The sequence below is a fragment of the Triticum urartu genome, chromosome 5 (genome assembly GCF_003073215.2).
Source record: "Triticum urartu cultivar G1812 chromosome 5, Tu2.1, whole genome shotgun sequence".
Classification (NCBI taxonomy): Eukaryota; Viridiplantae; Streptophyta; class Magnoliopsida; order Poales; family Poaceae; genus Triticum; species Triticum urartu.
Window position 1 is genome coordinate 657667206 of NC_053026.1, and position 16018 is coordinate 657683223.

A 16018-nucleotide genomic window follows, 5' to 3' on the forward strand; every position below is an offset into this window, starting at 1 on the left:
CGTCAGAGACTGAGACATGCGCTATTGCTCATTCTTATATCAGCCTGTAGCCGGGTTCGTGAGCGCAGCATCGTGGAAACTGCCCTTGCAAGTTGTTATTCTTTTTCCTGCCATGATTGCACCTCGTTAGAGTTTGGAATGGGGAAAGTTGCCGGCCGGCCTAATGATGAGCAAACCGGTTTTTGGCTCCTCTGCATTGTGCATCCAGCGCCGAGTCTGGTCAACCAAACCGGCCGGTATCACACTACCAAACAGTGGTAGTTGTGTTTCTCTCTGCTATATAACAGCACACGTTTGTTTCTTGCTTCACACATCCCAATAACCTTAGAGCACCACATGGCGATCGGCTTCGGTACAAAGCTGACATGGATCTTTGCGCTGCTTCTCATCCTGGTCATGGCGATTCAAGTCCGAGCCCAGCCTCCTCCCGGTAATTTTCAAATCATGTCCTCCTAGGGTTCCCTTGTTGATTCCTGCACGCACAATTCAGTTTTCTTCCGCGTGCAACTTAAAACATTCTCACATGGCTGAAATCTCATAAATCAGATTTTTTTTTACTAGCTATTGCATGTATAGCCGCCGCATATGCCGTGATCATTGCTTTGTAGACCTTTAAGTTGAAACACATGATAATGATACGTCGTTCTGTGCGTTCGTGCAGGGTTCATAAACATCGATTGTGGATTGAAAAACTTCAGTGCCTACCCTGACGCCAACTTAAATCTACGGTACGGTTCTGACGATGAATTTGTCGAGAGCGGTGAGAAGCACGAGGTTTTACCAGAGTTCATGGCTAGCACAGCAGATGATAACCAAAACACCCTGAGGAGCTTCCCTGTTGGTTCAAGGAATTGTTATACACTGCCATCCACCCCAGGCAAGAAGTATCTGTTGAGGGCCATATTTACTTATGGCAACTATGATAGGTTGAACAAGACTCAGGACGGGTCCCTGTTTCGGTTTGGGCTCCATATCGGCGTCAATTTCTGGGATTCGGTGGACTTGTCAAATTTTCCCACAGATAAAGCGGTATGGAAGGAGGTGCTCACCGTTGCTACAGGCAGCTCCGTGTCCGTTTGCCTGGTAAACTTCGGTTCCGGGACTCCTTTCATATCTTCTTTGGAGCTGAGGCCACTACTAGATACCATGTACCCTTTTGTCAATACTTCTGTGTCAGTCAGCTACTTTATTCGATTCAGATTTGGCAACATCACCGACTATGTCACAAGGTGAGACAAGTCTGCCATATCCATAATACTAGTTTTGGATTGTATCTAAAATATGCCTGTCAATGGTTGTCTTAAATTCATTTTGCTAGGTTGGCACATTTAAGAGTGTTTCCTACTTCTTTGTTTCCTGATTCCGCAATTACTTCTAACAAAAAGTACTCCCTCTGTTTTTATTTACTCCGCATATTAGTTTTGGTTAAAGTCAAGTTTTACAAATTTTGACAAAGTTTATAGACAAAAATATTAATATATACAATAACAAACAAATACCATTAGATTTGTTGTTGAATGTACTTCCACATCATATAGATTTGTTATGCTAAATATTTATATTTTTTTCTATACATTTTGTCAAATTTTACAAAGTTTGACTTTAATCAACTCTAATATGCAGAGTAAATAAAAACGGAGGGAGTAATATTGGGATTGCTAGATCCTACAGCAATTAGCTTTCAAGTAAATACTAACAGATTAGAATAATATTGTGCTAGCTATTTATCTGTTTTTCATTCTGTGTGCGATGAAGATACCCAACGGATAATTATGACCGTTTCTGGGAAAGCTATTCTGGGAAAAGGACGGAAGTCCAGCACTACCCCTATATCAGCCTGAACACCAGCAATAACTTGGAGAACCTCCCAGGCAACAACGACTTCAGGGTGCCATCCGCCATCTTGCAGAATGCCATGAGCATAGACGCAAACAATTCCTCCATAATAATCAGCGAGTCATCGGGAGCCAATAAAGACGCTCAAACCCTACAGATTCTCTCGATCTTTCACTTCACCGAGCTAAACGGGAGCAACCCGAACAGGAGGTTCAATATTTACAGCGCCGGTGAAGGGCTGTTCCCAGGTTTTTCCCCGTCACGATTAAAGGTGGACAGCATGTACAAGAGCGGGCTTTTCGCGCAGAAGGGCGACGCATACTTCATCTTAAACAAGACGGCCGGCTCGAGTCTTCCGCCACTCATCAATGCGTTGGAGTTGTACTCGCTTGTTTTGATGAAGAATCTCACCACCGACTCTGATGATGGTAAGATTAATGTATATACTGCACGTGCATCACACATTTGTCACGAGTACGTATTTAGCAGCAGATTCACATGAACGTCATGTATTTGACAAATGCTAATGACCTCACTGGCTCTATTCCACATCGTCACGATCTTCAGTTAAGTAATAAGGATCAAGTTTATCAACAGGTTGCACACTCAATTCCAGAGTATACCATCTTTTAAAGGTCAAATAATGCTAATGTGCCGTTGGAAAACCCTAGTTGATAAATGAATTACTAGTTCAATTTAGTCAGTTCTACACTTCTACTCCCTCCATCTCTAAATATATAGAAGACCTTTTACAGATTTCAACACGGACTATATACGGATGTATATAGACATATTTTAGAGTGTTGATTCATTTATTTTGCTTCGTATGTAATCCGTATTGGAGTCTCTAAAAGGGCTTATATTTAGAAACGGAAGAAGTACTGCTTAAATAATGTGCTTCTTAAGGTAATCTAATACAGCTACTTTATGCCGTCCATATATTTACCCTTGTCTTTCGCTGTTGTAGTAAAGTACATGAAAGACGTCAAGGCACAATACAATTTGGCACGGACAAGCTGGAATGGAGATCCATGCTCCCCAATAGAGTATTCCTGGAAAGGATTGACTTGTGACTACTCTAAGAGCAACCAGATTCCGAGGATTGTAACGGTGTAAGTACATAACCAAGACTTGTATCATATTAAATCAGAATCTAAACATTACCTAAAAAGGATTTCTCCTGCTTTATATTATAAAGCAACCATAACAACAGACATCCGAGCGAACTGATACAAACACACGTCACCACGGCACACAACACCACACACCCAAAGTAAGATACAAAGGTGCCGGACACCGTCACACCACTCGGACGACAACCAAGCAAACTACTTGGAGACGATGCAGATTGCAGACCTCCCCGTCCATCATCCAAACACACCCAAGACAATCCAAAAAGATCTGCTTTGTACCAAAAGGACACCCCTGACCGACGACCGCAGCATAGGTCACGCCTTGAACATTGCCGGAGCCGCAACAACACGCATGTGGCTGGGGATATGGGGAAGTGGGGGAGCGGACGCATCCGGACCGGCACACCTCTGTGTTAGTGACGGGTGGCCCGAGCACGTCGCGGCGCCCATCCCTCTAGCCAACCTCCCAACCGGACACACCCCTGTGCCGTCCCACCTCAATGGACGACGAAGAAAAGCGCAAAGCCACCGACGCAGACCCGGCAACCTACAAGGAGAACCCCAAGGACTTCCGCCAATCGCCAAGATACTCACCGGGGAGACAATCTGCACTGCCGCCGTCGCCCAGCCGGCGGAACGCCTGGAGACTGACCAGCACGCCCACCTGCCACTGCCGCTGTGCCTCCACCACCACCAACCACTGGCACAACAGGGGTGGATGCCCACAGGTCGCGCCACAATCAGCCCGTGCCGCCTGGGCCCAGATCTGGCCGTCTGTCGCCGTCGAAGCCCACCACGCACCACCGCCGCTGCAGCCCCTTCACGCAGCCGCCCACAACTTGCGTCTCCGCCACCCACAACTCAGCACCACGGCCCGACCCTGAGGCCCGTGCCTGGCAAGAGGGGAGGGTGATTTGTGAAGTCAAATCATTCCGACGGATTCTCGATCCGTTTTTTTTCACCGGGTGTCAGAATCTAAACATTGCAACTCAATCTTTTAAAGATTTAAAGTGCATTACATTGCATCAACCTTAAGTAATTTAATGCTCCACAGAAGTTACCTTTTCGTTGGCATGCTGCAGCAGATATGTTCTTTTTTTTGTTTGTAATAAATATATCAGAATGGATAAACCTGACCCCATGTCCTAAGATCTTGAAAATACATGTAATTCAGTAGAAATATTGAAAGAAGCTAGTATAAAACTGAACCACAGAAGGACATTTACATATTCTTTGAAAATACATGTTAGCTCAATGCTGTCACTTAATTAAAGGTACATGAATTAACATTAGTTTTTTTACAGCAATCTTTCTAGCAGTGGACTAGGTGGTGGACTTGCCATATCATTCATGAACATGACATCATTACAGAACTTGTAAGTGGTGCCCACAACATAATATTGATAGGCTAGAAAGAATACGTTGTCGTCTTTCGTGATCCTAAGAAGAAAACGTATGTAGGGATTTATCACACAACAATCTGACGGGAGCTATTCCAGACTATCAACTAAATTCACTTAAAGTTCTGTAAGTCTCTGATTACATCTATGGCTGATGATATAAATTTTAGATGAATGATTCTAACTATTATTTTTCAGTAACTTGTCAAATAACAAGCTAGACGGACCAATCCCTGATTCTATTCTTCAACGAGTCCAGGCCGGTCAGCTGGACTTAAGGTTTGGCATGCTTTGTTGCACAATTTCTTATTAGATTTTCTCGAATGAACTAAACAACTGCACCTGAAAAGAATTAAGCTCAAGCTAAGTTTGGTTATCATAGAAAAAATTAGGTTTAGAAACAACCTTTGCACATTACTATAAGTGCATTTGTTAAACGAAAAGTCTAACGCCCACACGTGTGGGCGTTTGCATCTCGCCCACACGCGTGGATCCGCGTCCGTTTGTGAGCGCACGAATCTTGGCATGTTTCTAGTGCCACGTAGGACTGGGTTGGTGTGTGGGCATTCACCCGGTCGCCCACACGGCCGTTTCACCACACAGGAGGGGCTGGTGTGTGGGCGTTCAGCAGTTTGCCCACACGCCACTTTCCACTCACGCACAAGGGCTGGTGTGTGGGCATTTGCCATTTCGCCCACACGCCCGTCTCATCTCCCACACCCAAGTTGCCACTTGCCATGTGTTTTGCAGTGCACATGGCAATTGCCCTAGTGTGCTTTATAAGCAGGTGGCAACTCTCTCTTTTTTCTTACCCGAACATCTCAGTTGCCATGTATTTTGCAGGGTACACGACAACTGCCTTAGTGTGCTTGTAAGCAGATGACAACTCTCTTTTTTTTACCCGAACATGTTCTTTTGCCATGTCTTTTTTAGCGCTACACGTCAACTGCCTAGTGTTAGTAGGTGGCAACTCCTAAGGTTTTCAAATCATGGCAACTGTAGTAAACCAGACCATACATGGCAACTGCCTAGTGTTAGTAGGTGGAAAACCCCTAAAGTTTTCAAATCATGGAAACTATAGTAAACCAGACCATACATGGCAACAGCCGCAGTTGCTAAAAAATGGCATTTGGAACTTTTGACATGATATGGCAACTGCAGTTGAGCAACCATGGCAACTGTAGTTGTCCGACATGGCAACCGTAGTTCAGCGACATGGCAACTGCAGTTAAACGAACATGGACGAGGGTCTGGACCATGGCAACTGCGGGCGCGCGGTGACTGTCACGCGGGGCGTGCGGGACCACGAGGTACGAGGCCTGACGTACGGGGCGTGTGGGCGCTATCTATTTTCGCCCACACGCACGTGTGTGAGAGGGATCGGGAGGGAAAAAAAGAGATGTGTGGGCATTACTTGTTTTGTCCACACGTAGATGTGTGGACTGTTCCTCTTATACACCACACAAAATGTGTGGGCAGACTCCCTAACGCCCACACGTGTGGCACTTATCGGCGTCCTTTGTTAAATTAGATGTGAGTTTGCCTTTCTCTGCCCGCTGTTTGGCTAGTGCCATACTTGTCGTGTATCACACTTTTCTAGCACCATGCGACAACAACTCCACTTGTCGTATACATAAACTCTTGGCAAATCCTCTATTCTTAGATAGTTACAACCCACTATCTATTTTTCCTTTTCATGGAGCTATGCCACATCATCAAGACATGTATGTGGTCACAAGTTACAATTTGTGCACTAATCTATTCATGCAACCATGCCACCTCAGCAATCATGCATGGATTTGTTTCACTAATTTTCAACATAGACTGTCATGTTACACATTTTTGTTGTTTTGTACCATGAACTACATATATTTGTACGTTAGACGCTTGGGGCAAATCTATGTAGGTCATGTTACACACTTTTGATAAAAATGGCACCATGTTTGACTTCAATCGAATAGATTTCCCTTTTTATATAACATTATGTTACATGCTTCATATACTTTATTGTTTTCAATAGTTTTAGTCTTTTAACACCCCGTTTGACCGAGAGCATTCTTAAATTTGTTTTCACAATAGTTTTTGGCTTTTAACATCTATTTATGCATCTATTTTACAAAGACTCCCGCAACAATGCTCGGGGCATCATCTAGTTAAAGTTATGGTGGCCAACTTGGGTGCACCGAAAGCTCGTCCGCGCATTTATCGATCCAAACATGCCCTTAATTACGTGCATTGGCATCCAATATATATATACATGCTTTATCATCTAGGTCTATTAAAATGGGAGGAAGCTAAGGACCTAGTAGTAACTCCACATGGTTTAGAAATCATGTAGTTTGTTCATTCCAAGGGCTGAGTTTTGTACAAGAACTATTTGCAAATTAGTCATCTTTGAAAATAGACTGATGTTATAATCCTAACTTTGTAGAGCAGCTAAGATATTTGAGCTGATTTTGATGTATGTTGTTAATTGTCTCATTAGATTAGAAGGCAATCCTATATGCTCAAACAAAAAAGATACATACTGCTTAGATAATACGAAGAAGAGGAAAACCACACCTATCTTGCTCATCGCAGTGATAGTTCCCGTGATACTGATGTCACTCGTAGTAGGAATGTGCATACTCTGGAAGTTATTTTGGAAAGGTAAAATAAAACTATACACTTTAAATTTCCTTCCATCAATGCGAAGGTGGTGCAAATTTCACAGAAATTCTAGACCTAAGCTTGCATGAAAACAAACCCTCTTCACCTTGTAGAGAAGTCAACATACAATGAGGATTATGCTATGTATGAAGAGGAAAATCCCCTACATATTGACATTAGACGGTTCACATATGCGGAGTTGAAGCTCATAACAAACAACTTCCAAACAATCGTTGGAAAAGGAGGCTTTGGTATTGTTTATCATGGCATACTGGAAAATGGTGATGAGGTAGCTGTTAAAGTGCTCATGGAGACATCAATAGCAGAGTCAAAGGACTTCCTCCCTGAGGTACAATACGGATCCAACTAGGCCACATGACTATTTTGTCCAAGACAAAGTTAAAGTATGCAAGTTATATAAAACCATTTCCACAACCTACATTTGTTATATACAAAAAACTAAGATATAAAAAATAGAGTTTAAAGGCTAGAGATACGTAGATGCAATAACCATGAATATTAACATGATGTTATATATAGGATTGAATTTTGTTCTTTCATATGAATGTCTACAAAACCCCTATTGATTTTTAACATATTCAACACACTATAAAGAGGATACCCTCATCGTGCATTTGCAAATTCCACGATGTTAGTTCACCAGATGAAGCATGTGGCTTCAACTCTAGAAATGCTGGTAACTATATCGACTATCGCAGGTGCAAACCTTGTCCAAAGTTCATCATAAGAATCTCGTGACTTTAAAAGGATATTGCCAGAACAAGAAGTGCCTAGCACTCGTTTATGACTTCATGCCCGGTGGAAATCTTCAACAACTTCTAAGGGGAGGTTTGTATCTTAACTTTTACTAACGTTCTTGTCAAGCATAGCTGACTTAGGTACAACAAACCTAACTTGCAGCTGCAGTTAGTTATTCCAGTAAGTTATATTTAGATGCTACAAAAATCAAATGGACCTGAAGTCAATTAAATCAAATGAGTCAAGTAAACCCAAAATATGTTCAGTATTAAAACCAAATTAACCATTTCATGGTTCTACTGCCTACAAAACCAAAAACTACACAACTACCGAGATGCAAATAGTTTTCACTAAGCAGTGGGAATCACTTACTTTGCAAATTTTATCAATATATTGTGTTCCATAGCATAACATAAAATTTTACATGTGTCTTAAGTATAAAATAAAATTCTAAAATCAAACTACTCTAGCTTTGATATGGTAGTATAATCAGGATTTACGTGTTCAACTATCCATGTTAAAGGTTTACTCCCTCCGTCTCGGTGTGTAAGCCATTCGCGTAGTTCTAGGTCATCGATTTGAGGAATTAAATATGTGTTATATGTCATTAAAAGTATATCACTAGATTTGTACACAGATGTAGTTTCTAAATATATATTTTTTGTCACATATAATACATATTTAGATAGGTAAATTGTCGACCTAGAACTATGCGAATGACTTATACACCGATACGGATGTAGTAGTTGATTTCCTAAACTATTATGGCTTTTAGTCTATATGGTTGAGTTGCTAGACCGGATTTCAGATATTCTTTTAATGTCATCACCATCACATGGACATCAATATTTTTCTAACAAAGTGACGGCACCACAATTACAGTCTTAGAGTCATACGTTCATAACCATTGAAAGATAATCTCAAATTATAAATATATATATATATCTTTCAAAGGTAGTAAGAAACAAAGCAAGTAGAGAGGTATGTATTACAACAATACTTTAGTAGCTTGGTTCGATTGTTAATCGGATTTGTATATATAAATGCTCTATGAAGAATAGGAAAATCAGTGGTATCTTGAAGGTCAAAGTGCATGTTTATGCATGTCTTAGATATTAGTATACCAATTGTTACTATGGTTAATCATTGTGTTTGTAACCACCATTTGCTAGTTTAAATATGCGAAAATTTAAAATACCTAGCATTTATCAAACGACACATACATTAATTTGGTATCAACTAATGCAGGAGACATATGTAGTTTGAATTGGGAACAACGACTTCATATTGCACTTGATGCTGCACAAGGTCCGCATTTCAGTTGTGTATTTTCCTTTAGGTCATGTATGTATGTGCCTATTGACGAACTACAAGTTTTAATAATCTATAGGATTAGAGTATCTACATGAGTTATGCACACCATCAATAGTGCACAGAGATGTGAAGACCCCAAACATTCTTCTGGACAAGAACCTGGTGGGAATAATATCGGACTTTGGGCTTTCGCGGGCTTTTAACGATGCTCACACACACATATCAACTGTTGCTGCTGGCACTCTTGGCTACCTCGACCCTGAGTACCATGCAACTTTCCAACTCACTGTCAAGACAGATGTTTACAGCTTTGGCATTGTCCTCTTGGAGATCATCACTGGCCAGCCCCCAGTATTAATGGAACCTCAAACCGCCCATCTACCGAATTGGGTGCGCCAAAATATAGCTAAGGGAAGCATTCACGATATTGTAGACAAGAGGCTATTGGACCAGTATGATGCCAGTTCTGTTGAGAGTGCCGTAGACATTGCCTTGAACTGCGTCGAAAATGCTTCCATCGACCGGCCGACCATGACCGAGGTTGTTTCAAGGCTCAAAGTGTGGCTACCGACGGTTTCAAGCGAAAAGCACTCTATTTCCGGGATTCCCCAGTCTAAGAAATCCATGGATACAGAAATTCGAAAGCAGTTCGAGATGATGATATCTGGTGTCAGCAACGACGAGAGCTCCTTCCAGTCTGGTGATACTAGTGGGCTGCTGACAGGAGTAGGCACGTTTTCTGGACGGTGAAAGGAAGATGTCCTCTGACTTATTGTTGCATCTGCTTAGAGAAGTTTGGTAATTTTTTCAAGTGTGTTGGCATTGATTTCTATAAACTACAATGTAGTAATTTTTAGTTTCTAATATTTCTCATGTATTCTTGTGGGATCGTTTGAGTAAGGGATATTTTTATAAAATACAAGTAGGCACGTTTTTATAAACTAGAAGAAATATATTTCGATTCTAACCTTTTTATTAGTGACCGTGTGTGAAATGAGCGTCAATCTATGAGGATTTCTCACCAAATGGTCATAATGCACTTGGGAGAGTCAAAACACTAAAACTTTACAACAATCTCCCCGATAAAGGTCATACTTTCTAGCATGAAATTGTCGTAAAATGGGGCAGCACAGTTGATGACCTGCAAGTGCACAGGGCTGTTGTAACACTTTCGTGATAAGCGAAGTGGCGAACCCACAAGGAGCAAATAGGAAGGAAATACAAACCCTGTAACTACGCTTACACAGTTATGTACACACCCAAACCGTAGTTTGGAAATAGCCTATTATAGTAAGTTGCTAGGAAGACAAATAGAGTTTACTAAACTACAAAAAAGAAATAAAAGACAAAAAAAATAAAGAGACTAAACTAAGGAAAACAGCGCTTGAGTAGTAAACGTTCTCGATGAAATCAAAGTCATCACAACAAGTATGACGTTGAAAAAAATGGTAGACATGGCTCTCTAATTGTATCACTAATCCACTTGTATATGATCTCGCGGGGGCGGTGTCGTGGTTCTAAGTCTGACAGTAGAACAGGGGTTACGTAGGAGGAGGCAAGATCCTAGCTACGATGAGGTTGTGCACGCAAGATTTACGAGTTCAGGCCCTTCTCGGAGGAAGTAAAAGTCCTACCGCTCGGTGTCCGGAGGCGGTCGACTGAATTATGCGTGAAGTTACATGGGGGTGCGAACCCTTGTGCTAGTGGAGGGGGGTGGCTTATATAGAGTGCGCCAGGACCCCAGCAAACCCACGTTACAAGGAGTTCAATGTACATTAAGGTGAGATGTTACTGGTAACGCCAGCAATAAAGACATATAAATGATCATTGAGACTACGGAGTGAACGCCTGACCGTTGCCATCCTGAGTGACTTTAGATCTTCTGTACTCCGAGTGGTTTCTGGTATGGTCGAATGATTATATCTTGGTCGAATGGAATTGGGTTATCCGAGTGGAATTGTTGGTCGAGTGGGTTGCACTCCGAGGTGATTTCAGTCGGTAGATGTTGTTGTTCTTTGAATGTCTTTGACTGTAGGGCAGTGTCCTTGGGAAGGGTGTCTAGGTTAGTCCTATTACCCTACCCTAGGTACATGTCATCGTCATTAGCCCCCGAATGGATTGAGATCCGAGTAGAGAAGAAGTTGGAGATGGTTCCGACCTGATTTTTATGCTTCAGAGGCATTCTACTTGGGTCGGCGAACCATGCTGAACCTTTAACTTCATTTTCAGTCGCCTTGATCCATTCAGAGTTTGTCAAGTGAACTTATACTGATGTGCTTCGACTGTTGGAATGGTACAAAATCTTTGGCGCGATTGGTTGCACTGTCATTCCCGGATCTTATGGGATTCGAAATTTGGAGAAGCGCACGGGTCGGAGGGCACCATAGTAAACGGAACGGATTAGGCAGGGGCGCCTCGATTCTCGCACCACCTTTTTCGCCACGTACCGAGCGCGCGACTGTTGCGGGATTTGACAGGATCGCTTGGGCCCACGCGTCAGCCACTCGGAAGTGAGCCCATAAAAGGCGTTGAGGCCGATGCGATTGCACAGTGTTCCTTATTCCCCTTCTTCCTCCTCTGCTTCTCCACTGTTCCCCTCTCCGCTCTCGACACCGCCACTGCGCCCGTGAGCAATCCAAGGCGATGGGGAAGGACAAGACGGCGGCCCTGGAGCGTGCCAAGAAGGCAACGGTGACGGCGAAGTCGAAGGGCAAGAAGACGAGTCGGGGGTCGTCATCAAGGTCCGGATTGCCGCCCGCCTGGATTCAGGGGGACTGGATCCGGTCTGCAATCCGGCAAGAAGATCTGGATGATCTGGTAGCGGGGGGCTTGATTGCCCCTGGATCCGGGATGCTGCCGGGGAACGAACTCGAGCCGCAGCCGCAGGAGGGTGAGTGCGTCCTCCTCGCCACTCATGTCGACTGCAGATTCTCTTTGCCTCCTCATCCTTTTTTCTGAGGTTTTCTTGAACTTTTTCGGAGCCCAACTTCATCATTTTTCTCCCAACACAATCACATATCTTGCCGCGTATGTCTCTTTGTGCGAAAACTTCTTGGGTTGTCGATTGCACTAGAGTCTTTTCAAGCACATTTTTATCTGCCGCTCTCAGTCTGTGAAGAAGGCCAGTCCGACTGATGATAAGACCCGAGTGATCCAAATGTGTGGGGGTTTAGGGATCCATACGAGAGGTATTAGTGCTTTTCTTGCAATGACTCTTCCCGATTCGGTTAGGGGATGGCAGTCGAGTTGGTTTTGCTGCAAGGATGTTCCGACTCCTGGTCAGTCAACCGGTCTTCCTCCCTTCACCATGGATCGAGTCCACCAACCTCCTTCGTTGCTCGAAACCCCGGAGGAGAGAGCTGAAGTGTTGATGCTAGTCGACCGGGTAGTTCAGCTGGTCCGTGACGGCGTGACTGGTATGGACTTGTTGGAGGTGTTCCTCAGTCGACGCATCAAGCCTCTCCAGGCACGCGATCATCCGATGTGGATGTACTAGGGCTCAAACGACACCGCTCGGATCCACCCGGAGGAGGTCGACGAGAAGATAGTGGCATAGTGGCTGTAGAGCATCACTGGAAACAAGGACAACCCCAGGGGGTCTAGAAGAGTTGCGCCATTCGACTCTGAGCACGAACCAGACAAGGTCCGACATCTGTTACCGAGTGTCTTCTAATTCTGACTTGCAATCATCCTCGAATTTGATTGACGTTTTGTTTGACCCTTTGTCTTGTAGATATACACTGAAATGTACTCAATGCCGAACGGGGATCTGGCCCAGGAAGGAGAGGCGAGCGCGGACGAAAGCACTCAGTGGCAATCAGGGGACTCGGACGATGATGAGAGCTACGACTCAAGCAGTAGTGAAGAAGTCGAGTCACCACCCTGCTCCGAACGACGTTCCAAGCAGACACACGATCCAGCAGGTGGACGGGGCAAAGCAATTGTGTCAAGTTCGCAAGCCTCGAAGCGCACTCAGACATCCACTCCTGATCCGGATGAGAAGGCTCAGAAGCAGCCCAAAGTTGCGCCTGCAAAGCCCCGGAAGGCCCTGCGTAAAATCAAGGTGGACGTTCCCGTTGCCTCTGCGTAAGTATTTTACTTTTGTCTCTTTGCTCTTGTCTTGTTTGGAAACTTATGTACTACGGTTGACTCATTCTTCAACTTTACCGAGTGAATCCTGAAACTTGCAGTGCTGCTACCTCCAGGACTTCTATTTACAAGGATGAAGGTGATGAGGGGATTGAAGATGCGGTCACTTCCAAAGCAGGTATGACTCCTGCCATCATGCCTTCATTTTGGCAATTGATTTATTGGTCAACTGAACTCTTGTGGTCGATTGTTTTGCAGCGCCGCAAAATGTTATTGAACTTCCAAACGACGATGAAGTTATGCCCCAGAGGTCTACGGGAAGGAGGGGCAGGACCTCAGGCAGGGGAGTGCCAGCCGGCAAGGCACCTCAGTCGACATCAGTGCCAGAACCGGCGACCCAGCAGTCCGAAGATCTTAACCGGGCCTCTGTTACTTTTGCCGATCCCGTGTCGGCTGAACGTCCTTCTGCGTCGATTGCTCAAGTCCCTGCTTCATCCGTGCAACTCCATGCTTTGGACCCTCTGGCTGACTCGACTGTTCCTTCACTCTTCGTCGCTCATCATGTCCCAGAGGACCAAGTGAGTGCTGCCAAGGAAGCCATACGCCAGGCAGCACTACTAGAAAAAGGCTTATCCCCAATATCTCTACTAGTGGCGCACCATGATGGTGGTGCGCCACTGCTATATAGCAGTGGCGCACCAGAATCAGGTGCGCCATTGCTATGTTTTTACTAATGGCGCACCACATGAGCAGTGCGCCATTGCTATTTTTTGGGTCCATCCCCCCACTAGACATAGCAATGGCGCACCACACATAGGTGCGCCACTGCTATGCTACATAGTAGTGGCGCACCTAGGCGTGGTGCGCCATTGCTATGTCTGGTGAGCGTGTGCCTGCGTGTGTGTGAGATTAGTAATGGCACACCAGGGAGGGTGCGCCATTACTAACGTCTCACACACACAAACACACACAAACACCCCCCCGGGTGGATCACCTTTTAGGTTTTTAAAAAATAAAAGATTCAAAAAAAATTCAAAAAAATAGATGCCCATGTGTTATGTGTTCTAGTTGTTAGGAAAATTAACAAACATGAATTTTGAATATTTTTGCAAAAGGCCGCCGTGTTTCGGTAAAATGGCCGTAACTTTTGCATACGTCCTCCCATGAAAATGTTTTTTATATGAAAAATCATCTAATCGAAAAGTTACATCCGAATTCAACGGGCTATGCCCGTTATCCATTTTCTAGAATCCTCAAAAACCTAACAGAAAAAAAGTTACGATGCTTTTAAGATCTGGAGGCAAATTTTTTTGAAAAAAATGCAAAAAATAAATAAATTAGCAATGGCGCACTAGTGCATGGTGCGCCACTACTATTTTCCTGCCTTCAAAATTCAAAAAAATACAAAAAATAAAAAACAAGTTAGCAATGGCGCACCTTATGAATAATGCGCCACTACTATTTTCCCGCCTTCACAATTAATATTTTTTTTTGAAAAATGTAAAAAAATTAGCAATGGCGCATCAGTGAATAGTGCGCCACTATTATTTCCCTGCCTTCACAATTCAAAAAAATAGCAATGGCGCACCGGTGCACGGTGCACCACTGCTAAGTTGGGACAGAAGTTTAAAATGGCCGGCCACCCACTTACCCCTTCATTCTTCTCCTCCTCTCCTCCACTCCATCTCCTCCTCTCCTCCTCTACTCCACTTCATCTCCTCCTCTCCGATGACCTCCTCCTCCTCACGGTGCTCCTCCTCCGGTGACCTCCTCCTCACTGTGCTCCTCCTCCGGTGACCTCCTCCTCCCTCCTCTCCTCCTCACGGTGCTCCTCCTCCTCCTCCCTCCTCTCCTCCTCACGGTGCTCCTCCTTCCTCTCCTGCTCACGGTCCTCCTCCTCCTCCCTCCTCTCCTCCTCACGGTGCTCCTCCTTCCTCTCCTGCTCACGGTCCTCCTCCTCCCTCCTCTCCTCCTCACGGTGCTCCTCCTTCCTCTCCTGCTCACGGACCTCCTCCTCCCTCCTCTCCTCCTCACGGTGCTCCTCCTTCCTCTCCTGCTCACGGTCCTCCTCCTCCTCCTCTCCGGCGACCTCCTCCTCCCTCCTCTCCTGATCCTCACGATCTCTGCTCCCTCCTCTCCTCCTCACGGTCTCTCCTCCCTCCTCCTCTACTTTCGGCCACATGTGGAGCTCCCCCGGCACAAAGAATGTACCAGATCTAGGTCCAGAACGAAATTTGAAAAAAGTTCAACAAAAAAAAACGAGCAAAAAAATGAGCCATATCTAGATCCATATCCAAATTCAAAAATCAAAAATAGCAATGGCGCACGGTGGGGGTTAGACGGTGCGCCACTACTATTTTCCCGCCTTCAAAATAAAAAAATCAAAAAATTCAAAAAAATAAGTTATCAGTGGCGCACCTGTAGCAATAGTAATGGCGCACTACAAGGTGCGCCACTGTTACCTGCAATACTAATGGCGTTACTAGTGGCGTGGTAATAGTGGCGCACCTATAGTGCGCCATTAATGGCAAAAATAGGCGCGCCACTAACAGTCCTTTTTCTAGTAGTGCAGGCCTTATGATGGAGCAGATGAAGGTGGTGCGTGAGGCCAGTCAAGCCGCTTATGATGCCAGCTTGGCACTCCAGACCAACGTCCAGGTTAGCTAATTTCCGACTAATATTTTAGCTTGACGCTTGTTCTGTTAGGATATGCTACCCGAAAAAACCTTTAATGTGCATCTACTGTCTGTCTGCATCTGTACACCCACTGGGTGTTTCAATTTTTGCTGAGTAATTTTTCCACTTGAGTCGACTAGATCGTGCCTAGTGTATCCTTGG

The 16018-nt window shown here is 44.4% G+C and overlaps 1 protein-coding gene across 1 annotated transcript; it reads left to right on the top strand.

Annotated features, from left to right (window-relative positions):
- The first annotated feature begins 204 nt into the window (after positions 1-204).
- LOC125511671 (probable LRR receptor-like serine/threonine-protein kinase At1g51810) lies at positions 205-10069 on the top strand. The gene is made up of 12 exons (XM_048677094.1): positions 205-430; positions 662-1229; positions 1756-2264; positions 2804-2948; positions 4274-4345; positions 4431-4496; positions 4568-4648; positions 6855-7018; positions 7132-7367; positions 7738-7867; positions 9026-9085; positions 9168-10069. The coding sequence occupies exons 1-12, from the start codon at positions 337-339 to the stop codon at positions 9839-9841; spliced, it is 2799 nt and encodes a 932-aa protein (XP_048533051.1). The 5' UTR covers positions 205-336; the 3' UTR covers positions 9842-10069.
- The last annotated feature ends 5949 nt before the right edge of the window (positions 10070-16018 follow it).